The 26,764-nt window shown below is 42.6% G+C and overlaps 1 protein-coding gene across 9 annotated transcripts in view; it reads right to left on the bottom strand.

Annotated features, from left to right (window-relative positions):
* Positions 1–26,764, bottom strand: part of PHF14 (PHD finger protein 14) — a 276,270-nt gene that overhangs the window by 24,165 nt on the left and 225,341 nt on the right. For 2 of the 9 annotated variants that reach the window (XR_012320019.1, XM_073677289.1), the window contains one exon: positions 10,303–10,396. The exons of the other annotated variants lie outside the window; for them this stretch is intronic. Coding sequence is in view for 1 of the 2 variants with exons in the window: in XM_073677289.1 (XP_073533390.1) it covers positions 10,337–10,396 (60 nt within the window). In the remaining variant the exon portion in view is untranslated. The remainder of the gene's footprint in view (positions 1–10,302; positions 10,397–26,764) is intronic. 9 annotated transcript variants of the gene reach the window in all.

Genomic DNA, 26,764 nt, shown 5'->3' on the forward strand with positions numbered 1-26,764 from the left:
TTATATTCCTGTACATTGGGCGCAGTATTATAGTAGTTAAATTTTTGTCCATAAAGATAACTACTATGATGCTGCCACATTTTTCAAGATTAAAGCAACTATAGTATCAGAGCTGTATTGGTAATCCTGTTGGTCGTTGCACACATCTAACAGTGTCGAGAACTTCTGTGCATTTAAACAATAAATATAGGTAACTCATTATAAATACCCATTACTCCCCAGAAAAACAGGTGAGCGAAAAAAAATCCAAATACACTGGCATCGGAGGGCAATATATTTCCCGATTTAACAATGTGCCGTAGTTCTTTCATCTTTCCAAGGATTGTGAACAGTATGAATATTTAGGGCCCGGAGTGGCAGCTGGAATATGACTTCTATAAAGAGGTTCTTGTACAAACATCAATTTGAAGAGAATCTTTTACAGGCAGCTCTGCGGGAATTCATCCCATAGGGTGAGAAGGATTTATCGCCACATCTACGGTTATCATTTTTAGTGAGCCATCACTTACTGCCAGGACAGAACTGTCTGATCATGTAGAGTCACGAAACTTCTCAGAAATTCTCACTAAACATTATAAACTTGTTTAAACCGTTTGCTATATTTAGAAAGGCTCAAATAGAAGGGTTTACCCATTACCACCATCTGGTCAGACATTAGTCCTTACTAGGGTTGAGCGAGTATGTTCTGTCCGAGTATGCTCGGGCCGAGCTTCGAGTATTTACAGCTGCTCTGTGATATGGTTGAATCGCTCCCGTGTGCATGATTTGCAACTGTTTGACAGCTTTATTACATGTGAGGAATGTGTAAGAAATAGACATTCCTCCCATGTAATAAAACTGTCAAACAGTTGCAAATCATGCACACGGGAGCGATTCAACCATATCACCGAGCAGCTGTAAATACTCGGAGCTCGGCCCGAGCATACTCGGCAAAAGGGTTAATAGAACATACTCGCTCAACACTAGTCCTTACCTGAATTAGTCCTTAGATGTCCTCTGGCCAACTCCGCACCATCTTGGGGTTCTGATAAAACATTGCTAAGCCAGCCCCGTCTATAGATGGATGGGCGGAGGACCGGCGCTTACGCAATGTGTGTGCCCAAACGTGGGCAGAGTAGTCTTTTTTGCATATGAATACTCCCCCCACATTAGGGCACAGACAAAGCGCATGCACCGGTCTTCTGTTGAACTGCACAAGTGCAAGATTTGGTCGAGCCTGAGGATGATGTAGAAGGCGATATCCATATCAAACAGAGAAAAGGGTTCTGGCATCGCAAGTTTCAACAGGACACTAAGAAGGTGCAAACATGCAAACACGCCCTCATTAACACGAGATGTGGGTGTTTGGTAAGGTATTGGTAGGACCAACAGATATGTGTGACCCCAATTAGTCTAAAAGAGGTCCTGCCAGATCACTGCTCAACAGTGTTGACCTGCTCATTACCCTAATTTATTGCCAAAAAGTGGCTACAAAACAAAAACATCTCAAATGGGGAGGACCTGGTCCAGGCATTATATAGATTTTAATGGTGCTGTTAAGAAACTTAAAGAGGTTGTCCACTTCTTGTAAATTAACGGCCTATCTTTAGGATAGGCCATCAATGTCTGATCGGCCAGGGTGCGACAACCCCGTATTCCCGCCGATCAGCTGTTATCAGTGTCGGTGGCCGCCGGCAAGAAATATTTACTTGCGAAGCTGACAATCTACTTGTAGTGGCTGCTGCAGGGTACTGAACATCCACTTCCTACTGATTTGAATAGGAAGCGGATGTGTAGTACCCCGCTGCAGTCACTACAAGTAGACGGCCAAGCTCGGCAAGCAAGCAATTCCGTCTGACAGCCGCCGCCACCGATAACAGCTGATCGAAGGGGGTGTTGGGTATCGGACCCCGGCCCATCAGACATTGATGGCCTTTCCGAAGGATAGGCTATCAATGTAAAAAGTAGTGGACAACCTCTTTAACACCAGGTCCAAAAAAATAAGATTTCATCGATTGGGCTCTGAGAAGCAGGAGGATACTCTGCGATCAGCTTATCAATCGAGGAGCCTTTCAATTAAAAAAGTCTGGGAAACTGAGCGACCACCCACTAGAGAGGTGTAAAAGCCATCATACTGGTAGGTATAGTTTTAGAGGAAACATCAACTTTCATTAATTTTCCTCTTTTTCACCGCACCCTTGAAGGACCTTGACTTATTCATGAGCAATAAACATCATGGTAACATTTTGTAATGTTGAAGGTAAGATGCTCAACGTCTTTGGACATTCTTGTACCGTTTAGACTGCTTGTGCTTGGTGATCATAGCATTTCTGATATGACCGGACAGCCTCTTGCCTTTGTCATTGTGAACAAGGAACAGAGAACAAAACACTCCATTTTAGGCACTTAAGTCACCATTCATAGATTAATTAAACTTGTGGGGTCCAACTTATAATATACTGTAAATAGCTGGTTGCATAGAAATAATATTAAAGTAAACTGATATATAACTTAAAGCAGGTTGATACACCGGTCCTAGTCTGCGGAAAGTACGGTCACAGCCCCTAATAATATAATGGAGGTCAATTAAAACTACAGCCTGCGTATTGATGCCTGATAGCAAAAGGCATCATGTGTAAATCGCTCCGCCATTGCTTGCAATTAGCGACTGTACGCTTCTTCCAGAAAGAGTCCAAAATAGTTTATGAAGCGATAAAGTGAACAACATGAGCAATGGCCTTGGGTATGGAGATAAAATCTGATTAGCACTGGCTGGAATACACGAGGCTTTTCTGCCACCGAGGGACAGGAGCTCCTGTCAGATTACTGGCTGCTACGAGTCAGAAGGAATTAGTTTGACCTGCTGATCCAATGGCTAGTCATTAGTCAAAGTGCGTCTCCGGAGAAATAGATTCCCCTCTCCGCAAACACTGTAATTAACTGTGAGGTTTACACAGGTGATTATTAGAGGAGGCTCGTCCCCGCCTGACGCCAACAATTTCTACATCTCCAGGTGAACTTAAAATTAACTCTATATTTTTGGATTGGAATGAGAACGAAAAAAAAAGCAACGAGCGATGTACTAGACACGCGAGATTTCAATACAGTGGATAAAAGAGCAGCTCTACTACAGAAGCAACATTTTACCACTACTGTGGACCTCAGAAACGCGTTTCATCTAGACTCAAAAACACTACTGTGGACCTCAGAAACGCGTTTCATCTAGACCCAAAAACACTACTGTGGACCTCAGAAACGCGTTTCATCTAGACTCAAAAACACTACTGTGGACCTCAGAAACGCGTTTCATCTAGACTCAAAAACACTACTGTGGACCTCAGAAACGCGTTTCATCTAGACTCAAAAACACTACTGTGGACCTCAAACGCGTTTCATCTAGACTCAAAAACACTACTGTGGACCTCAGAAACGCATTTCATCTAGACTCAAAAACACTACTGTGGACCTCAGAAACGCGTTTCATCTAGACTAAAAAATTACTATCTGTGTGATAAGTTTTTTGGCTCAGTATCCTTCTAGGACTACAAAGTGGCACACAGAGCATCAGCGTACATAGAGAGTACAAAGCTGCAGGGAGCTCATGTTTATGAAGTTTTTGCGTTCCTAAGGGTATGTGCACATGGCGTCTTTTAGAAGTTAGCGTACTCGCACTGTTTCAGGAAAACGCCAACAGTGAAGCATCTTCTCTGGTAGCTTTGGTGCCTGCTTTTTTTATTTTAAATTCCCTATGTAACATTCAATGGCTTCTGGAACCCCCTCGGAAGAAGCAGACCGCGAAACGCGCGTCAGGGGTTCTCTCTGGGCTACCACTGAGGTTGTATCCTTACATAATATGCATTTGTCATCTTTCACCCCTGGTATCCACCATTCATTTCTTGAATATATGCTGAGGTTTTGCACTGGATATAAGATTTCCTTAAGATCTTTGATCCTATATTATATAATAGAACATTGCTTTTTTTTTTAAACCAGACATACGTAGCTGTATAGCACATTTAGAGCACTGAATCCAATGCTATTTGTATGTACTATATATGTAGGATTTATTTCCACCTATGGATTTTATAGCTTGCTGTACTTGATTGGTCTATTATTTATAGTGGGATTGGCCTGTTTGGTTGGATATTCTACTTTTTAAATTGTTTTTACATGTCTTGATTTGCACCAATAAAATATATACCTTTTATATTATTTTGGCTATCACTCCTAGTTTTTGTTATACGTTGGCTTCTGGAACGAGTAAATAACAAAAGACAGAACCATTTGCTCGGCTAAAATGTTCATTCTTGTTGGCGTTTTACTTAGCGCTCTTACAGGCGGGTTCACCTTGGCAGTCCATTTACAAAAAAAACTGCTTTAAAATTTCCGTGTTGTGTATACAGATCCTATGGAGACCCTTGAATGAAGCAGCTGCACAGATAAAGGAAGCATTTTAACCCGCTTCAAACTACAGTATGTTTTGTACACCATTTTTGATTATACAGGCCTCAATTTACTAAAGCCTGTACTCCAGAAAACCAGCAAACAATGAGTTGAATTTTTTTTCCGACTTTTGGCGTTTCCAGACAGTTTGAAGCAGCACCGCCAAAATGGGTGGAGCCTGGCTGGGACGGGGCATGACTATGTCGGACTGTCAAATTCAGCAAAAGTGCCAGAAAGGTTACTCCGGTCCAGGATACTGACTGGAGCAGCATTTCGGGTGCGGCACACTGAGATGCACGCCATTAATAAGATGTGCCGAACTCATTAAGTGGCGCCTCTTGATGAATTTGGTGCGTCGCTCTCCAGCGAGCCCTTCCATAAGACTGGCTGGAACAATGCAAGTCATAATGAATTCGGCCCCATAAAAGTATTGTCAATTTTTTTGGGGTGAGAGCAGGTCGTCAATACCACTAGCTATTTATCATAGTTGCCTAGAGAGGAAACCCCACCCGACACTCAAGTGCAATACTTTACCCGTAACATTTTAGTAAAAGCAAAACAGATGCTTTTTCATTGGGCGATTGCTGGTGTGTGAATACGTGTCGATAATCAAAAACGAACGCCCTTACGAGAGGATCATCATGAACACAGCTCTAAATCTGCTGCTTTATGATCTGTGTGCACAGGGGCGAGCATGCCATGTCCACTCTGTGCAGCTGTACAGTGGCTCAGTAGGTAAGGGGTCCAATGTCATTTTTAAAATAGCTACCTATTATTTTATTGTGCGTAAAGGACCGAGCTAATAAAATTGATATTTCGTTGAAACCAGTGGATTTTGGATGGTATTCTTTGATGCAAGGATACCATATATGTCAAGGGTGTGTCAGGTGTGACAGACAGTCGCTCTGGAGCCGGCTGCAGAAGGTCACTGCGCTTGGCATTGCAGACGCCTTCTTGATCCTCTCATCTCTTTGGTATTGTTGTATCCTTCTTCCTTTAGGGCCCAGCAGCTACCTCCACCTTCTGCTGCTAATTGACACACCCTTGCTTGGTAGTTAAAAATGCTCAGTTTCTCCAGAGAGGCGCCGATGATAGTTATATGTACCTCTGTGTTGGCTTGGAGCACTAGCAGTTGGCTAGTTTCTTCTCTGGTGCCCTTGGAGGACAGTTTGCGTTATCTCTCTGGTATCTGCTCAAGCTAAGTGTATCCCCTTTGTCTACCTTGTTGTCTTTAGTTTGTAGTGGGGCTTGACTAGTGCTCATCCTGTCCCCTCCCTATCTAGGGCCAACATCTAGGGAAATTCAGGGCTTAGGTTCCTGCTCAGCGATAGGTGTGAAACCTATATAGGGACGGTAGGGTACGCAGGGTGATATTAGATCTGCCTAGGGGTCTCCACTACCCCTTTCCCTCTTCCCTTCGTGTTGCACTTAGTGACAATATACTGTGCTTACACTCAAGTCCTCTGCCGCCCATGTCGATCTCTTCCTATGAATTCTATATCTGTAGGATGTGCGTTTATTCATAGCTCATGACTCGGTGAGTATTTTTAGATGGGGTCACTGACTAGTAGCTGATATGGATGGAATATCAGACAGACCATGAACGCTACATGATTTGCCTTTGTCACGGTCAATTACTCGTATAGAGAGTGTGCACATTCCTCATCACCTGCCAGTCAATGATCCATATTATAACCTCGCCGCTCAACAAGGCATCAAATGATGGCAAAAGCTCCAGTATGTCACGTCCAATGACAGCACGGAAATGTCTTGTGAATCTTACTTCCAAATGGTTGAATAAGGAGGAATCTAAAGCTACAGAAATCTTCCCAAGTAAATGGAAAAAAAAGCTGCAACAGCCAGCGAAGCCGCTAACTGTACAACATTGGAAGAAGTGCACCGCTCAACTGCGCACAGTAACCTCTTCAAACAGTTGATGGGCGAGGGAGCAGAGTTGGTCCTCAAACAGTCTGATGTTGATGACTTAGCCGAATTTCCCTTTAAACTTGGTCTTCTGAAACTCAGTCCATCACCTTCAACCACCAGAACAAAGGCGCTCCTGCAAGTCCACAAACTGATTGAGCACTACTTAAAAATTTCATTAACTGGATATTTCACACAAAATCATTCAATGCAAAAGACCTACCTGACTCTCCACTGGTAGCAGATGTAAGAAAAAAAAATGGATCCGATATGTTGTATTTTAACCAGGACTGTGGAGTCGGAGCCCATTTTGGTGGAGTCGGTATAAAATGGACTGACTCCGAAAATATATAATAAATTGGGTACAGTAATGCAATGCAGTTTGTGGGGAATATTTTTTCATCAGAATTTGGGAAAGTTATGAAATGTCCTATAAATGTCTGTCCTATTCCTGCTCTAAGGGTCTAGACTTTTAGATGAGATGAATCTGTGCTACAGTAAATTTATCACTTAAACATGAGCAGTGTATGAGGGAGTCGGAGGTTTGGCTTACCAACTCCACAGCCCTGATTTTAACAGGCTTAAACATAAGTCATGGCCTTAAAAAAGTGGTTAATTCAGTTGTAATAGTTTTAAAGAACATGTTTATTGGTGGAGTCAAGTGTAGTGATGAGCGAGCGTGATCGCCACTGCTCTTAACTCGATTGACCATCGGGGTGCTCGATTGAGTATCGCGGGTGATTGAGCGCCATGCTCGAGTCCTCGCTCTGCATGTTTTGCGGCGGTTAGACAGCCAATAAACATTCGGGAATTGCCTGCCATACATGGTAGCCATGTTGGTTACTGCCATTACTGTGACTGGCTGGCCGCATTGCGTCATCGGGTCTTGTACTCGATCGAGTAAGGAGAATACCAGAACACCCCGATGGTCAATCAAGCATTGAGCAGTGGCGAGCAAGCTCGCTCATCACTAGTCAAGAGGAATACCTGCTTGACCGACAACTATCCTTTGTGAATTGCCAAGCTTTACCCAATGCTTATTTTGTTCAACGTTGATCAGCTTATAAAGGATTTTTATTCATCAAAGGTCAATGGAAAATGGACTGGATAACTGATACACATGGCATCAGTTTTAAAGGGGTTGTCAAGGTCGAAGATATTAATGCCTTATCCTTAGGTTTGAAGGAAGGGGGTCTCGAGAGTCGGCACCACCACCAATTGCTTCCTTGTCCCACGGCCGCAGAGGCACAGCATTCAGAGCCATACATTGGGTAGTGGCTGTTCTTAATTACGGTAGCTCAGCTATTAATTTCAACTCCCAACCGATCTGATATATCGGAAGAAAAAGTCTTGAATATCTTAAGAATTTGAGAAAAAAAATCTGAATTTGTGATCAAAGTAAATTCCCACCTTAAAAACCTACTCAATCGTACGGGAAATTTCAGGGAAATTTCAGTATTTGTTGTCTAGCCTTCACCTTCCTTCTCTGTAAGTAATCATCTACTTCTTCTCAGGAGTATATTATTGCACATCCACAACTCTATAATCAATCCTTAAAGAAAAACCCGATGTCAAGCGCATTCCGTCGCATTAAACTAATGTAATTTATAAACACAGTTCACTAAAAAGCATCTGGAACCTTCATTTCAGTTTTGCTGATACAACTCCGCGTCTTCTAATCAGATGCTCCTTCGAAAATAGGATTCATATTTCTAAATGCAATCTTCGCGCAGGTATGCAAAGTGAGCCAATTTACTAAACCCACTCACCGATAAATTAGTCTTACCAGCAAAACACAAAATCTTCCGCAAACTAAGATACAGAGGAATTAAAGTGGAAAATTAATAGAGGAATCAACCAACACAGGAAAGAGAAATAAAAAAACAAAAAACAAAATCTAAATATATTTTAGAAATCAAAACAGCGTTGTTAACAGTATTTATCACAGTGAATTACGATCCAAGCATAACTTAGAAAAATTAAAATCTCCTATGAAACTGTATGGGATCCAGCTTTACTTTTTTTTTTTAATTAAAAAGTTAAAAGAAAAATCTCAAAAATAAAAATATCACCTTAAATTCTCCTGAAAATTCTATTCATTTCTAACTTCGTTACATATGGGAAAGCCGGTTGGCAAAGAACCTATCCACATTTCCGGAGAAATATATGGAAAAATCCTTTGGATACACCATGTTTGAAAGGCAGGATTCATGGGTTTAGAAACAGTCAACTGGGAGAATGGAAGTCCCCATAGAAGTCTATGAAAAAGGAAAGGAGAAAGAGCAGCTGTAGAAAGAAACAGATGGTAAGAAGGCTCAAGGAGGTGTTTTAGCTCGCTCCAGAGCTGGATTCACAGCTACTTTGCATACTTCTTTTATACGAGGTTCTACACGCTGCTGCTTTTGAGGATGTGCTATGGAGACAGGGGAGGAAGATTTTTCTCATGTCTGTGTGTGCAGTGTATTGGAGACATCATAGTATCTCGTTTCTAACCACAAGCTCATGGAAAACTGCTAAAAAATTGAGTTAAAGTTATACAAATGGTCAGAAACGGTTTTATTTGAGACAGACAAATGACGGCTTCTTCTGAAGAGTCACGTGAAACGACCAATACGCTTCAAAATTTTGGTCATTAGGGTGAAAAGAAAAGAAAAAAAATAAGTTAAAGTAGAATAGAAGAGGAAAAGAAAAGAGCGGAAAAAGGAGAAAAGAGAAGCGGAGTAGAAGTAAGATCTAGAGGCAAAAGTGGGCAAAAAAAGAATATGTGGAAGAGGAGTAAGAAGAAGAAAAAAGAAGGCATTCAAAACCGGAAAAAAGGGGAACAAGAAGTTAAGAAAATTAAAGAGAAGTATAGAAAAGGACAAAAAATAAATGAGCTCAAAATGAGGCAAAAAAATAAGAAAGGTGGAGAACAAAGAACAAGAAGAGGAAGGGAAAGTGGAAGGTGGAGGAGGAAAAGGGGAAGAAGACTAAGTAGAAGAAAGGGGAAACGGAGGAGGACACAAAGTTGCAATGGGAAGTGGAAAACAAAGAAAGTGAAAATGAAATAGTGGAAAATGAAGGGGAGTATGGGAAAACAAAAATAGATATAAGTAGTAAGGGTGGGCATGACAGTGTTCACAACTGACTTCAGCTGTTCATTTTTTAAGATATATTCCCATATTAAAGAGTGATTGGACATAGGTAGGACAAGTCCATGATCATCAAGGCTGTCTGATCTCTGGGATCCCCAGTAAAGAGCTAAATCATCACTTTGGCCTAGTGAATGCCATAAGATTGGAATATCATACTAACGAGGAAAAATCCAAATGAATGAGCTGAAGGGATAAAACCAAGGAAAAAAAAATACAAATACAATGTTCAGGCCAATAAGAAAAAGAACAGCGAATATTCAGTGAATATTTCTAAAATATAAAGAGCTACTTATTTTCTAGTGGCATAATGTGATCTTTACTTTTACATCATGTACCAAAACAACATGAAAGAGATTAACAAGAGAAAAACAAATGTAAAGTTCACAGTAGGCATTTTGGCTGGCTCTCCACAGCTTTGAAATGCGGTTGTGCGGGGCCTCGGCGCTTTTCATGTTCGGCTCAGCTGTAATTAAACAAAGTGCAGGAGCCTGTTGTGTATCCAAACACAAGTTCTCAGGTTCCAGGCGTCTACTGATTAGATACTGATCTTCGGAAAAATCCTTGCACTTATATAGCTTTTTTATAATATTGAATGTAAAAAAAGCCAAAAGGAAAAAGAACTTAGAAACAATGTAAAATCATTTCGTTCCAACACTATCGCCCTATCTAAAGGTGGTCATATAAGGCAGAGAGCTGTCCGCCAGCCATCACCCTTCATCTCATACTCGTGTATGCTAGGCTCGAAGAGTAAGCCATAGCCAGACACTTTTGGTGGTGAATTATCTCCCATTAGAACCAAAGAATCAGGCATTTATATACTTACTTTAAAAAATGGCCAGTCCTTCTCTTTATGGACATCATCGGGTCAGGTCTTCAGGGGGCTCCCACACAAAATAGATGGTTTGCCAGGTGCACCCCTAAGGCAAGAGTGGGCATTATTACTCTAATGTATGGAAGCCTTAGGGATTGACTTCATAGTCCGTATTAATCTTGGGAAGAACTTTTCTACTGTGTGATGGACCTTTTATCACATACTATAGGAGAAAGTTATTGCTGTTTTGAATACACTTCTGGAGCTTTTCCAGAGGTGGGTAACCTGTTTTATGAAAAGGGTCGTTTGGATATAACATTTGAGAAACAGACTGCAGTAAAAATATCACAAAGCATATGCTGAGACTGCTGTATACATCCCCCAGGAGACACAGACTGCTGTATACATCCCCCAGGAGACACAGACTGCTGTATACATCACATAGAATACACGAAGAATTCTGTATATATAACATTAGGAGACATTGAAAATGCTGTATACATCACATAGGAGATAGAGAGACTGCTGTATATACAACATATCGGATATACTGTGACTGCTGTATATACATCACCTAAGGTATACTGAGACTACTTAAATACATCACGTAGGGTATACCGAGACTACATCACATAGGCGCCTATATATCTCACATAGGAGTCACTGAGACCGATGTAAATACATCACATAGCAGACAGACTTTGCTTTATATACAACACATAGGGTACATTGTGACTGCTGTATATACATCATATAGGGTACACCAAGACTGCTGTATACACATCACAAAAGAGAAACTGAATTCTGCATTCACTACAAGCAGGAGCACAGAGTACTTTGATTAAGCCAACAAAAAACATCCTGACATTGACACTGACGTGGCAGAGTTCAGTAGTAAACGCTGTGTGTGTGCAGTCAATGGAAGAATTAAAGGGCCTGTGGCTGAAAAACTGCAAACAGTGGCCTAAGAACTAACGCTCACTGGGAACGGTTGTCCCACCGATTGGGTAATTTATATCACAGTTACAAGATAGCACAGCATGTTGGATGTCCAAACGCTGCTCCATTCAATCACTATGTGGTTGCCGGGAAAAAGTCGATCAGCACATGAGATAAATGAAATGCTGGTCAAGTTTAGAGTGGTCTTGCAGAGGCATAAGCATCAATTCCTTAGTTGGCACTAGAGACCCGGGTTATCTTCCTCTGTGAAGGGGCTATTTGCATACCTTTTTCCCAGAAAGCATTGCATGACCTATAAATCCCCCAATGCCAGTTACTACTCTTTAACTTTATGCAAATTCACCAGGTTTTGTTAAGCTGACAATTATTTTGCTGGCCTGATGTTTTTTTTAATGGTTCATCTCAGGTGGTTATTAAATAGCCCATCATAAAGCCCTGAAAAGGTGGAATATTTTTATAAACAATTTTAAAATGGTACAATAATTGTCTCCTGACCCTCATTGGCCAGGTCAGAGAGAAGCGTGGAGACTCTGAACGCTAACTGCTCAGGAAACACAGGTACAGCAACAAGGAGGCGAGGACATTAATAAACTATTACATTAAAGGACAATATCTTGTAAGGTAGGGGTCAAAACATTCACTTCAATGTTGTGTACACTGAAGTTAATGAGAATTAAAATGCTAGGATATTTAAAATATTTCTTATTATAAGAAAAACATGAAATGTCCTTTGAGAAGGTTATAAAATCCATTACTTTATTTTTGTAATATATAACAAGACTAAAGAGCTTAGGTGTAACAGATAACGGATAACAGCCAGATTGGGCTGGGAGGAGGAGGGGGTGGGGGATAGGGCGGGCGCAGATGCCACCATTGCCATCAGTTTGTCCGGCGACACTATTCTGCTGCCTCCAATCGTCAGGACAATTACCCAATAGACTGACGAGTGATGCACGAGGCTGCCTCCAATACTAGGCCGGTTATTGGGGAACTCACAGTGAGCGTATGGTATATGCACCTCCGATTCCAAAGCATGGAATATACATTACACACACACACATTATATATATATATATATATATATATACTGTAGATATAGAGATATACTCACACATACATATATAGATAGATATACACACCCATACATACATACTCACCCGTTACGATCACTGCCAAATCTACAATAACAAAAAGGAACTACTAGCTGCCACCACCAATCGTTTATACAGGCAGATTGGACACCCGTTACAGGTAGCGTTTGGCATCAGGGGTGCGGTTTACAGAGCAAAATGAACAGAGCTATTAAATTTTATATATCTACCGTAATCTGGAAAGGTAGGCAGTGTTTAGAAAAATATACAAAGATGATACAAAATGGGAACAAAACAATGGAGTATATACAAATCACAATCCATATAAGGGACAAAAAGAAAAAGTACTAAACCTGATGTCTCGAAACTGGCTCAGAGCTTAGCAGAGGAAAACTCCTTAGTAAAACTGACAGAATTAAAGTAAGCTGTACCTTCCAGGGTAGAAATGACCAAAACCAAAATGATTTTTATTAGATCAAGGTTATGCCCACATACCTTCCCTTGGTGAGCTCATATAGGGGCTGGTCGTGGGATGTGCTAGGTCTTTCAGAAGTTTGAGATCCTCAACTTTTAGGATATCTTCGCCCCTGGAGGTCCCAGGCGGGAGATATCATTATGTTTCCTATCATGATTTTACCTTTCTAAAGGATGAAACATGGCATGGATAGCATCATCCATCTGTTCGATATTAAGTTGGAGGTCTTCGGCTGGCCTTATGGTGATGTGAGTGAATGCATTAAGTTTGTCCCTTCACTACAACAATGAAAATATATCTCCCATAAGTATCGGATTGATGCAAACCCCAATATTCATCATTGGCTCCAGAGAGTCTGAGATAAATCCTTTCAACAGAGGAAACTGATTCCTTTGAACAGAGAAAGCCCTTGTTCTTCTCCGCCTCTGAGTATACGAATCCTACGTTTGTTGGCTGGTTCTCATCAGATCCCCCTGTGGTAATTACCTATTCACGGCAGGAGGTCCTATTTCAATGGAGGTTGAAGTGTCAGTTCTTTCTCACTTTCCTAGTTAATTCACATCTGTGCTATTCAATTCAACTTTTCTGCAGCATCATAGGTGCAATATTATAGTAATTATCTTCTTGTACATAGGAAGCAGTATTATAGTATATTCTTGTACATAGGGGGCAGTATTATAGTAGTTATATTCTTGTACATAGGGGGCAGTATTATAGTAGCTATATTCTTTTACATACTGCCCCCTATGTACAAGAATATAACTACTGTAATACTGTCCCCTATGTACAAGAATATAACTACTATAATACTGCCCCCTATTATAGTAGTTATATTCTTGTACATATGAGCAGTATTATAGTAACTATATTCTTGTACATAGGGGCAGAATTATAGTAGTTATATTCTTGTACATAGGGGCAGTATTATAGTAGTTATATTCTTGTACATAGGGGCAGTATTATAGTAGTTATATTCTTATACATAGGAGCAGTATTATAGTATTTATACTCTTGCACATAGGAGCAGTATTATAGTATTTATATTCTTGTACATAGGAGCAGTATTATAGTAATTATATTCTTGTACATAGGAGCAGTATTATAGTAGTTATATTCTTGTACATAGGAGACAGTATTATAGCACTTATATTCTTGTACATAGGAGACAGTATTATAGTAGTTATATTCTAGTATATAGGGAGCAGTATTATAGTAGTTATATTCTTGTACAGAGGGGCAGAATTACAGTAGTTATTTTCTTGTACATAGGAGCAGTATTATAGTAGTTATATTCTTGTACATAGGGGGCAGTATTATAATAATTATATTCTTGTACATAGGGGCAGTATTATAGCAGTTATATTCTTGTACATAGGGGCGGTATTATAGTAGTTATATTCTTGTACATAGGGGGCAGTATTATAGCAGTTATATTCTTGTACATAGGGGTAGTATTATAGTAGTTATATTCTTGTACATAGGAGCAGTATTATAGTAGTAATATTCTTGTACATAGGGGCAGTATTATAGTAGTTATATTCTTGTACATAGGAGCAGTATTATAGTAGTAATATTCTTGTACATAGGGGCAGTATTATAGTAGTTATATTCTTGTACATAGGAGCAGTATTATAGTAGTTATATTCTTGTACATAGGAGACAGTATTATAGTAGTTATATTCTTGTATATAGGAGCAGTATTATAGTAGTTATATTCTTGTACATAGGGGCGGTATTATAGTAGTTATATTCTTGTACATAGGGGGCAGTATTATAGCAGTTATATTCTTGTACATAGGGGTAGTATTATAGTAGTTATATTCTTGTACATAGGAGCAGTATTATAGTAGTAATATTCTTGTACATAGGGGCAGTATTATAGTAGTTATATTCTTGTACATAGGAGCAGTATTATAGTAGTAATATTCTTGTACATAGGGGCAGTATTATAGTAGTTATATTCTTGTACATAGGAGCAGTATTATAGTAGTTATATTCTTGTACATAGGAGACAGTATTATAGTAGTTATATTCTTGTATATAGGAGCAGTATTATAGTAGTTATATTCTTGTACATAGGAGCAGTATTATAGTAGTTATATTCTTGTACATAGGGGGCAGTATTATAGCAGTTATATTCTTGTATATAGGAGCAGTATTATAGTAGTTATATTCTTGTACATAGGAGCAGTATTATAGTAGTTATATTCTTGTACATATGGGGCAGTATTATAGTAGTTATATTCTTGTACATAGGAGACAGTATTATAGTAGTTATATTCTTGTATATAGGAGCAGTATTATAGTAGTTATATTCTTGTACATAGGAGCAGTATTATAGTAGTTATATTCTTGTACATAGGGGGCAGTATTATAGCAGTTATATTCTTGTACATAGGGGTAGTATTATAGTAGTTATATTCTTGTACATAGGAGCAGTATTATAGTAGTAATATTCTTGTACATAGGGGCAGTATTATAGTAGTTATATTCTTGTACATAGGGGGGCAGTATTCTAGAGGTTTTATTCTTCCAGTCCAGTGACAACTATTTGTAGCAAACAATGTGCTCTGATCACTAGTAAGTAGTCCATATCAGCTGTAAATGGATTTTTACATGTACATACACCACTATACTAACAAATGACAATTCACAGTATATACAATATGGAATTTATAGCTGGCATCTTTTTAAGTTCTAAGTTCCCCATTCCACGAGCATAATCTTTTCTCTAAACTATTTTAAAGTAGTTTTTAATGTTTGCAGTCTTAAAAATAATCTGTCACCAGGTTTATGATTCTCAGTCTAAGTGCTGCATACAATAGGGACAGGGATTACAGAATTCTGTCACTTATTGAGCTTCCTGCTGTAGTTTTGATAATATCTTTGATTATTTTTTTTCTGAAGCTTTGTTAGTCCTCTCAATAATAAGAATGTCTAACAATGCCTACCTTATGTATAGGTAGACATTTGACATTTAATGGTAGGGAATGTGGATGGCAATAGCTAATGAATATTAAATTATACATAGTAGGCGCTCATCACTGAGAAGACTAGCAAAGCTGCAGAGGGTAAAACATTATCAAAACTACAGGAAAAAATCCAGTAAGTGACCCTGCGCTGGAATCAGGGTTTCGGCAGCTACTTTATGCTACTCTACCCTTTCCTAGTTTTAAGGGTGAAGGTAGACTTAAGTCCATGGAGTTCAACATATCCGAATGTGTTGATACAGAGGAAGGCAAAAACAGCATGAGGCAGATTCTTTATCAAATGAATGGTTGCAAAAACATTTAAATTGGAGGTTTTAGTTCTTTACGTTAAATTTTGACAAAATTTCCTTGGAGAGGACATTCATGACTATTGCCCTAATGGCTGTACGCCATGTTACTATCTCAGATCTAGAGGTTTCTTTTCTTGTCCCAGGGGAATGTGTTCGTTTGAAGACCAGCATATGTTAAAAGCGGAGTTCAACCCCATAACTGGGTGTGATCTTCCTCGATGTTGTGCAAAAATAGGCAGAAAACCCTTACAGACACTTAACCAGAAGGGGCAGTAAGATGTGAAATGCTGCTGCATACTGAAAGCCAACAGAAAGAGAAATTATTGGAAGAAAAACCCTCCATCAACTGGTCTTTCCATCTTCAGCTCTTTAGGCATGAAGAATATTCTGACCTTCAAGGCTCTTTTAAACCACTCCTAATGCCCACCAAAATAACCAGTACCTAATAACATATTTGTATACCACCGTTCTACCAGTACCCAACGCCAGGCTCAAGTAAACAGTAGGTGGGCAATACCTCGATATCCCAACGACAATACCAGTGGTTGCCATCATAGTGTAGTATCTGGTTTACGATCACAAGTGTGTCTCAAACTTTACTCCCCTAAATCCTAGGGCACATTACCCTACCTCACCTCCTGACTCTACGACCCCTGTCTCCAGCTTCTCATTGGTACTACATACCCCTCCACTGTTTACGGATTTATAAAGGCCGATTGACCAGCAAAACGGTAGATCTCAGTGAGCATGAAGTTAAGCAGACGTAGGACCTTCACCAGGAGAACCCATTCTACAGTGGTGGAGTTAGGGTCATATATACTAAGAAGACAATTTTCCACATAAATAATTAAAGGATTATTCCTATTTTATTGCATAGCAGATTTATATTTTATTTTATGGTTTACAGCTAGTTTCCAAGAAGACTGGCCACAGCTGCAGTCTAGCTGTGGTGGCTGAATATGCGTAGTGCTTACAAGTAGAGATGAGCGAACCGGAACTTTAAAGTTGGGGGTTCGTACCGAACACTGAAGTCCGTTTTACTGTTTGGCAATATCCAGAGTTGGGGAGGAGAGGGAGAGATTCAGGTTCAAGTTTGGGTACAGTTCTGGTACCAGAACCAAATTTTGGACTAAACTTCGGTCGGGTACCAGAACCTGAACTTCCACGGGTCCTCTCATCCCTACTTGCAAGTTCTTTCCAATAGAGATTGTAAGCACTGCACTGAAACTAGCTAGGAGCGCAGTTTGCTTCCGATCCCGGCCAGCTTCAGCGCCACTGCGCTTCCGATCCGGGCCAGCTTCAGTGCCACTGTGCTTCCAATGCTGTCGAGTCTAAAACAGCATCGGCAGCGCACAGCTCGGGCCAGCAGTGTGATGATGCTGATGTTACAAACTATCGATCAAGCAGGAGCACACTGTTCCCCCGCCAACAGGAAGCCAGGAGGCAGGGGAGCTGTGTGCTCCTGATCAACCAGAATGAGATAATGTGTTAGCAATACTGAGCTGTAAAGAGATCAGAGCTGAATCTCAGATATAGTACCGGCATATGAGCAAATACATGACATACCATATATACTGTAGGAGACGTAATGGAGCAGTATAGAAAATCTCCACCAACGTAAGCGGTTTACAGTATGTTAGAGACAAGGACACAGCACATGTGTCAGTTTAATACTCCTCTCGTTTTACCTGATGACTGCTCAAGTGATAGAAGAGAACAACCTCACAATAAAGTCAGTAACAAGCCGAAAACTCGAGGTGACAGCTGCGAGGCGCTGGCCGCAGACAGCCTATTATTTACAGTACAAGACGAAACACTATATGGAAATTGTTACTTGTCACCGCACGTTACTGTCAGCTTCCCTCTGTCATTAGACTAACGCCCACCTAGCAAACGACAGCGACTGAAAAAGATGAAGGTCTACGGCATGTGACAGTCGGGTTTGGCTTGTTTTATTTCCACAGTTTCGCTGCCCTTTTTGAGCACATTATATGGAAAAATGAATGGTGTCTTTCCTAACTATAATTTGTTTTGCAAACTACAAAACCTCATACTATTTTGATGGAAACTAATAAATTGGTTATGGATCTTGGGAGATGGAAGGAAGAGAAGGGAGAAGGAAAAAAAGTGCAAAAACCATAGAAACATAATACCACCAGGTTGGAAAGTGGAAAAAAAAAAAAGTTTAAAAGTTACAATTCTGTTTTTTTTTTACTTTTTACATTTACACCAACTTTGCACAATAAAAGTTTTTAAAAATATTTGTGCTACATTCCCGCAAGCTGTAGTTTTTATTCGTAAAGCTTTATCAGTTATTTTTGTTTTGGTAGATGGGATAACCAGTTTCAGGCCCTGCGATAGCAAACAACTTTAAGGCTACCAGAATAAGCTGCCGGCCCGCTGATCTGCATTACTCGGCCTCTTCTGTCCGACGCCCCATGTAATTGTGGTCTGAGTATAGTCACCCGTCCATTCTATTTGAGCCGCCCTACAACATGTCATCATCCATGTAGTGCGGACTTCATTCTTACATTTTTACAAAAATATTCAGGGTGCACATGAAGCGGCATCACAGTACGAGGAAACATTCAGGAACAGAGGACGTCACTTAAAGGGACAAGAACTCTGGAAATGTCGGCGTAAATTATAAACGTAATAAAGTCGCCACCAGTATTTCTTTGACTGCAGCTTTTTCTCAATGACCCCGAAAAACTCAGTCTTACGAAAATCCAAAAGAACACAAGTATATTCTCAATCAATGCCCAGTCATCCAAAGGAGACCCCACGGACACCTAGTGACTTATATTGGAGACTGTTGAGATATCCATTGCTAAAGTGGCAAAATTATTGACTAAGGTAATAAATGAAAACCCCAAAAGTTAAAGAAAACCCAAAAAGGCAGTGTAAATGTTGCCTATCAAAATGTGGTCTCCACTTTCCTCTCTTAGTTCTACCTGCTGATTAGTTTACCAGTGTTGTGTTGTGTTGAGAGTGATGGGGGGCTACGCCAGATGACCTGGCCTCCACAGTCACCAGACCTGAACCCAATCGAGATGGTTTGGGGTGAGCTGGACCGCAGAGTGAAGGCAAAAGGGCCAACAAGTGCTAAGCATCTCTGGGAACTCCTTCAAGATTGTTGGAAGACCATTTCCGGTGACTACCTCTTGAAGCTCATCAAGAGAATGCCAAGAGTGTGCAAAGCAGTCATCAAAGCAAAAGGTGGCGACTTTAAAGAACCTAGAATATAAGACATATTTTCAGTTCACACTTTTTTGTTAAGTATATAATTCCACATGTGTTAATTCATAGTTTTGATGCCTTCAGAGTGAATGAACAATTTTCATAGTCATGAAAATACAGAAAAATCTTTAAATGAGAAGGTGTGTCCAAACTGTAACTACAGCTGTTCTGTGAAGACCTCAAAGGTTTGTGTGACAACATTAGGGATCTAACAGTATCATGAAAACCAAGTATCTCACCAGATAGGTCAGGGGTAAAGTTGTGGAGAAGAGTAAAGCCGGGTTAGGTTATAAAAAAGGTCCAAAGCTCTGAACATCTCACTGTTCAATCCATCATCCAAAAATGGAAGGAGTTTGGCACAACTCCAAACCTACCAAGACATGGCCGTCCACTGAAGCGGACTTCCCAAGCAAGGAGAGCACAAATTAGAAAAGGAGCCAAGAGGCCCATGGACACTCTGGAGGAGCTGCAGAGATCCACAGCACATGGGGGAGAATCTGTCCACAGGACGACTATTAGGCTGTGTTAAGTATTTGGTCAGTATTTTAAATCAGTGAGTGGAACAATCAGAAGAAAAGTATAATAGAAACACGTCACCACTTCAACATTTTTCACCAACTCATGATTCAAGCTTACAAATACTAATGTAAAATAGTGACCAAATACTGAACGTGTGAACGTTGCCTTAATCATATACTGAACACACAAATCTGGTCTTGATGGAAGAGTGGCAAGAAGAAAGCCATGTTTGAAAGCAAGCAATAAGTCCTGTTTGCAAAAATACACATAGGGAACACCGCTATATAGGGGGCTCCAGACTACACATCCAGACTGCTGTTATAGGGGGCTCCAGACTACACATCCAGACTGCTGTTATAGGGGCTCCAGACTACACATCCAGACTGCTGTTATAGGGGGCTCCAGACTACACATCCAGACTGCTGTTATAGGGGGCTCCAGACTACACATCCAGACTGCTGTTATAGGGGGCTCCAGACTACACATCCAGACTGCTGTTATAGGGGGCTCCAGACTACACATCCAGACTGCTGTTATAGGGGGGCCCCAGACTACACATCCAGACTGCTGTTATAGGGGTCTCCAGACTATACATCCAGACTGCTGTTATAGGGGGCTCCAGACTATACATCCAGACTGCTGTTATAGGGGGCTCCAGACTACATATCCTGACTGCTGTTATAGGGGGCTCCAGACTACACATCCAGACTGCTGTTATAGGGGGCTCCAGACTACACATACAGACTGCTGTTATAGGCGGGCTCCAGACTACACATCCAGACTGCTGTTATAGGGGTCTCCAGACTATACATCCAGACTGCTGTTATAGGGGGCTCCAGACTATACATCCAGACTGCTGTTATAGGGGGCTCCAGACTACACATCCAGACTGCTGTTATAGGGGGCTCCAGACTACACATCCAGACTGCTGTTATAGGGGGCTCCAGACTGCTGTTATAGGGGGCTCCAGACTACACATCCAGACTGCTGTTATATAGGGCTCCAGACTACACATACAGACTGCTGTTATAGGGGGCTCCAGACTACACATCCAGACTGCTGTTATAGGGGGCTCCAGACTACACATCCAGACTGCTGTTATAGGGGGCTCCAGACTACACATCCAGACTGCTGTTATAGGGGGCTCCAGACTACACATCCAGACTGCTGTTATAGGGGGCTCCAGACTACACATCCAGACTGCTGTTATAGGGGGCTCCAGACTGCTGTTATAGGGGGCTCCAGACTACACATCCAGACTGCTGTTATAGGGGGCTCCAGACTACACATACAGACTGCTGTTATAGGGGGCTCCAGACTACACATCCAGACTGCTGTTATAGGGGGCTCCAGACTACACATCCAGACTGCTGTTATAGGGGGGCTCCAGACTACACATCCAGACTGCTGTTATAGGGGGGCTCCAGACTACACATCCAGTCTGCTGTTATAGGGGGGCTCCAGACTACACATCCAGACTGCTGTTATAGGGGGCTCCAGACTACACATCCAGACTGCTGTTATAGGGGGCTCCAGACTACACATCCAGACTGCTGTTATAGGGGGCTCCAGACTACACATCCAGACTGCTGTTATAGGGGGCTCCAGACTACACATCCAGACTGCTGTTATAGGGGGGCTCCAGACTATACATCCAGACTGCTGTTATAGGGGGCTCCAGACTACAAATCCAGACTGCTCTTATAGGGGGGCTCCAGACTACACATCCAGACTGCTGTTATAGGGGGCTCCAGACTATACATCCAGACTGCTGTTATAGGGGGGCTCCAGACTACACATCCAGACAGCTGTTATAGGGGGCTCCAGATTACACATCCATACTACTGTCATAGGGGGCTCCAGACTACATATCCAGACTGCTGTTATAGGGGGGCTCCAGACTACACATCCAGACTGCTGTTATAGAGGGGCTCCAGACTACATATCCAGACAGCTGCTATAGGGGTCTCCAGACTACACATCCAGACTGCTGTTATAGGGGGCTCCAGACTACACATCCAGACTGCTGTTATAGAGGGGCTCCAGACTACATATCCAGACAGCTGCTATAGGGGTCTCCAGACTACACATCCAGACTGCTGTTATAGGGGGCTCCAGACTACACATCCAGACTGCTGTTATAGAGGGCTCCAGACTACACATCCAGACTGCTGTTATAGGGGGCTCCAGACTACACATCCAGACTGCCGTTATAGGGGGCTCCAGACTACACATCCAGACTGCTGTTATAGGGGGGCTCCAGACTACACATCCAGACTGCTGTTATAGGGGGCTCCAGACTACACATCCAGACTGCTGTTATAGGGGGCTCCAGACTACACATCCAGACTGCTGTTATAGGGGGCTCCAGACTACACATCCAGACTGCTGTTATAGGGGGCTCCAGACTACACATTCAGACTGCTGTTATAGGGGGCTCCAGACTACACATCCAGACTGCTGTTATAGGGGGCTCCAGACTACACATCCAGACTGCTGTTATAGGGGGGCTCCCGACTACACATCCAGACTGCTGTTATAGGGGGGCTCCAGACTACACATCCAGACTGCTGTTATAGGGGGTCTCCAGACTACACATCCAGACTGCTGTTATAGGGGGCTCCAGACTACACATCCAGACTGCTGTTATAGGGGGCTCCAGACTACACATCCAGACTGCTGTTATAGGGGGTCTCCAGACTACACATTCAGACTGCTGTTATAGGGGGGCTCCAGACTACACATCCAGACTGCTGTTATAGAGGGCTCCAGACTACACATCCAGACTGCTGTTATAGGGGGCTCCAGACTACACATCCAGACTGCTGTTATAGGGGGCTCCAGACTACACATCCAGACTGCTGTTATAGGGGGCTCCAGACTACACATCCAGACTGCTGTTATAGGGGGCTCCAGACTACACATCCAGACTGCTGTTATAGGGGGGCTCCAGACTACACATTCAGACTGCTTTTATAGGGGGCTCCAGACTACACATCCAGACTGCTGTTATAGGCAGGCTCCAGACTACACATCCAGACTGCTGTTATAGGGGGGCTCCACACTACACATCCAGACTGCTGTTATAGGGGGGCTCCAGACTACACATCCAGACTGCTGTTATAGGGGGCTCCAGACTAAACATCCAGACTGCTGTTATAGGGGGGCTCCAGACTACACATCCAGACTGCTGTTATAGGGGGGCTCCAGACTACACATCCAGACTGCTGTTATAGGGGGCTCCAGACTACACATCCAGACTGCTGTTATAGGGGGCTCCAGACTGCACATCCAGACTGCTGTTATAGGCGGGCTCCAGACTACACATCCAGACTGCTGTTATAGGGGGGCTCCAGGCTACACATCCAGACTGCTGTTATAGGGGGGCTCCAGACTACACATCCAGACTGCTGTTATAGGGGGCTCCAGACTACACATCCAGACTGCTGTTATAGGGGGCTCCAGACTGCACATCCAGACTGCTGTTATAGGGGGGCTCCAGACTACACATCCAGACTGCTGTTATAGGGGGCTCCAGACTACACATCCAGACTGCTGTTATAGGGGGGCTCCAGACTACACATCCAGACTGCTGTTATAGGGGGCTCCAGACTACACATCCAGACTGCTGTTATAGGGGGCTCCAGACTACACATTCAGACTGCTGTTATAGGGGGGCTCCAGACTACACATTCAGACTGCTGTTATAGGGGGGCTCCAGACTACACATCCAGGCTGCTGTTATAGGGGGCTCCAGACTGATGTTATAGGGGGCTCCAGACTACACATCCAGACTGCTGTTATAGGGGGCTCCAGACTACACATCCAGATTGCTGTTATAAGGGGCTCCAGACTACACATCCAGACTGCTGTTACAGGGGGCTCCAGACTACACATCCAGACTGCTGTTATAGGGGGCTCCAGACTACACATCCAGACTGCTGTTATAGGGGGCTCCAGACTACACATCCAGACTGCTGTTATAGGGGGCTCCAGACTACACATCCAGACTGCTGTTATAGGGGGGCTCCAGACTACACATCCAGACTGCTGTTATAGGGGGCTCCAGACTACACATCCAGACTGCTGTTATAGGGGGCTCCAGACTACACATTCAGACTGCTGTTATAGGGGGGCTCCAGACTACACATTCAGACTGCTGTTATAGGGGGGGCTCCAGACTACACATCCAGACTGCTGTTATAGGGGGGCTCCAGACTACACATCCAGGCTGCTGTTATAGGGGGCTCCAGACTGATGTTATAGGGGGCTCCAGACTACACATCCAGACTGCTGTTATAGGGGGCTCCAGACTACACATCCAGATTGCTGTTATAGGGGGCTCCAGACTACACATCCAGACTGCTGTTATAGGGGGCTCCAGACTACACATCCAGACTGCTGTTATAGGGGGCTCCAGACTACACATCCAGACTGCTGTTATAGGGGGCTCCAGACTACACATCCAGACTGCTGTTATAGGGGGGCTCCAGACTACACATCCAGACTGCTGTTATAGGGGGCTCCAGACTACACATCCAGACTGCTGTTATAGGGGGCTCCAGACTACACATCCAGACTGCTGTTATAGGGGGGCTCCAGACTACACATCCAGACTGCTGTTATAGGGGGCTCCAGACTACACATCCAGACTGCTGTTATAGGGGGCTCCAGACTACACATCCAGACTGCTGTTATAGGGGGCTCCAGACTACACATCCAGGCTGCTGTTATAGGGGGCTCCAGACTGCTGTTATAGGGGGCTCCAGACTACACATCCAGACTGCTGTTATAGGGGGGCTCCAGACTACACATCCAGACTGCTGTTATAGGGGGGCTCCAGACTACACATCCAGACTGCTGTTATAGGGGGCTTCACACTACACATCCAGACTGCTGTTATAGGGGGGCTCCAGACTGCACATCCAGACTGATGTTATAGGGGGTATCCAGACTACACATCCAGACTGCTGTTATAGGGGCTCCAGACTACACATCCAGACTGCTGTTATAGGGGGGCTCCAGACTACACATCCAGACTGCTGTTATAGGGGGCTTCACACTACACATCCAGACTGCTGTTATAGGGGGGCTCCAGACTGCACATCCAGACTGCTGTTATAGGGGGCTCCAGACTACACATACAGACTGCTGTTATAGGGGGCTCCAGACTACACATCCAGACTGCTGTTATAGGGGGGCTTCAGACTACACATCCAGACTGATGTTATAGGGGGTATCCAGACTACACATCCAGACTGCTGTTATAGGGGGACTACACATTCATACTGTTTCATAAGTTTCCAGTAGGAAACAGAATACAAAATGTTTTAGGCAAAGAAAAGTGAGACAACGTCTTTAAGTTTGGCTGGTGTCTCACTGTTCATTTCAGCCTCCTTCACAACATCTGAATTACTTTAAGAAGAAGTTTCTATTAAGCTACAAGCTGTATAAATGCCGTTATGGATGAGAGTGCAGCGGCCGATGTGACACGCCGGCAGAGTTAACACCCGGGCACTCGCATTTCCATAAAATACAACTTCTTTTAATTTACCGCAGATATATTTTCTTGGAGGAAACTGCTGATGTTATCTTGCTTATAAGCTTGCCACCTAAATGATTTAGATTTCCTCTCTGCCCAATAGAACTATACGGCCTCTCAACGCAGGCAATGCATTATATTTGACACTTGGAGCCCATTTTATCTGTATCTTCTAGGTCAGAAAAATGAGGAAAACAAAATATTTATTTTACACAATTTGGAGGGGGGAAAAAAAAATACCTGATAAAAAATGATTCACGGCGGAAAGATAAATTCTTGTTAGTCGTATTACTGGTACGACTGGGATGAAACAAAAAGCAATGACTTTCGGCTTTGATTAAGTCGAGGTAACAGAGTTTACCAGTTATTCTGAAAAAGTTGCGTGGATATGAGACAAGCATTATTATTATTATTATATTATTTTTTTATAGCAGCACCATTAACATTCTTACAAATGAAGGACATTGCATTTTGAAACCAGAATTGATCTAGTGAAGAATAATGCAGGACTAACTTTGAGAAGTTTTAAAAAGCCATAAGGGGAAATAGTCTCTTTTTTCACACTTTTTGGGATTGGCTAGTTTGAATCAGACTGCACGGTCATGTTGTTCTCCCATTGTAAGGGCCACTGCCATAGTCTGTCCGGCGGCGGCCTACTTCCCCATCCCCATGACGAACACATACACTCCGGCGAAATTCTAACGCGCATGGGGGAATAGGAAGAGATTGCCATCGGCAGAAAAAGCTTGTTTGGTAGACGCCTAAGATTTAGCAGCATTTTAAGTTTGGCAAGATCTCGTGAAAATCTCATCTGTTGCTTTTTTACCTTCTTAGTAAGGATGGGCCAACAGTCTGCCGATAAACATCAGTACAGGCTGCCCCCAGGTTACGAACTAAATGGGCTCTATACGTTTGTTTGTAACCCAAATTTGTATACAATTTGGTAAAGGGTTGGCACAAAACCCCAAAGGCAAATATTTTATGGCTCACCTCTCAAGACACCCCCCTTGGTGCTCGCTGTCTGGTCCTCTTCATTTTGCCATAGCTCGCCGCATCTCTGGTCTCTAAACCAGGACTTCCCGCTGCGTCCAGACCTCAGAAGTGATCATGTGTTGTACAGTCGCGACGTCAAAACGACAAGTGACCTCCGAGGTCTGGCTGCAGCGGGAAGTCTTGGCCTATAGTGAAGAGGCCCGAAGATGCGGTGCGCTCCGGCAGAAAGAAGAGGACAGAGAGCAGCGGAGTGGCTGGAGAGGCATTAGTTATTTTTTTTTTTTTTTAACCAATATCTATTTCATCGCTTACTACTTTGGCCACGCTGACTTTTCAGGCCTGGACGCGCCCGGAAGACCTAGCCTATAGTGAAG

This window comes from Phyllobates terribilis, unplaced genomic scaffold (assembly GCF_046119375.1).
Source record: "Phyllobates terribilis strain yellow unplaced genomic scaffold, ASM4611937v1 Scaffold_4__5_contigs__length_816908805, whole genome shotgun sequence".
Lineage (NCBI taxonomy): Eukaryota > Metazoa > Chordata > Amphibia > Anura > Dendrobatidae > Phyllobates > Phyllobates terribilis.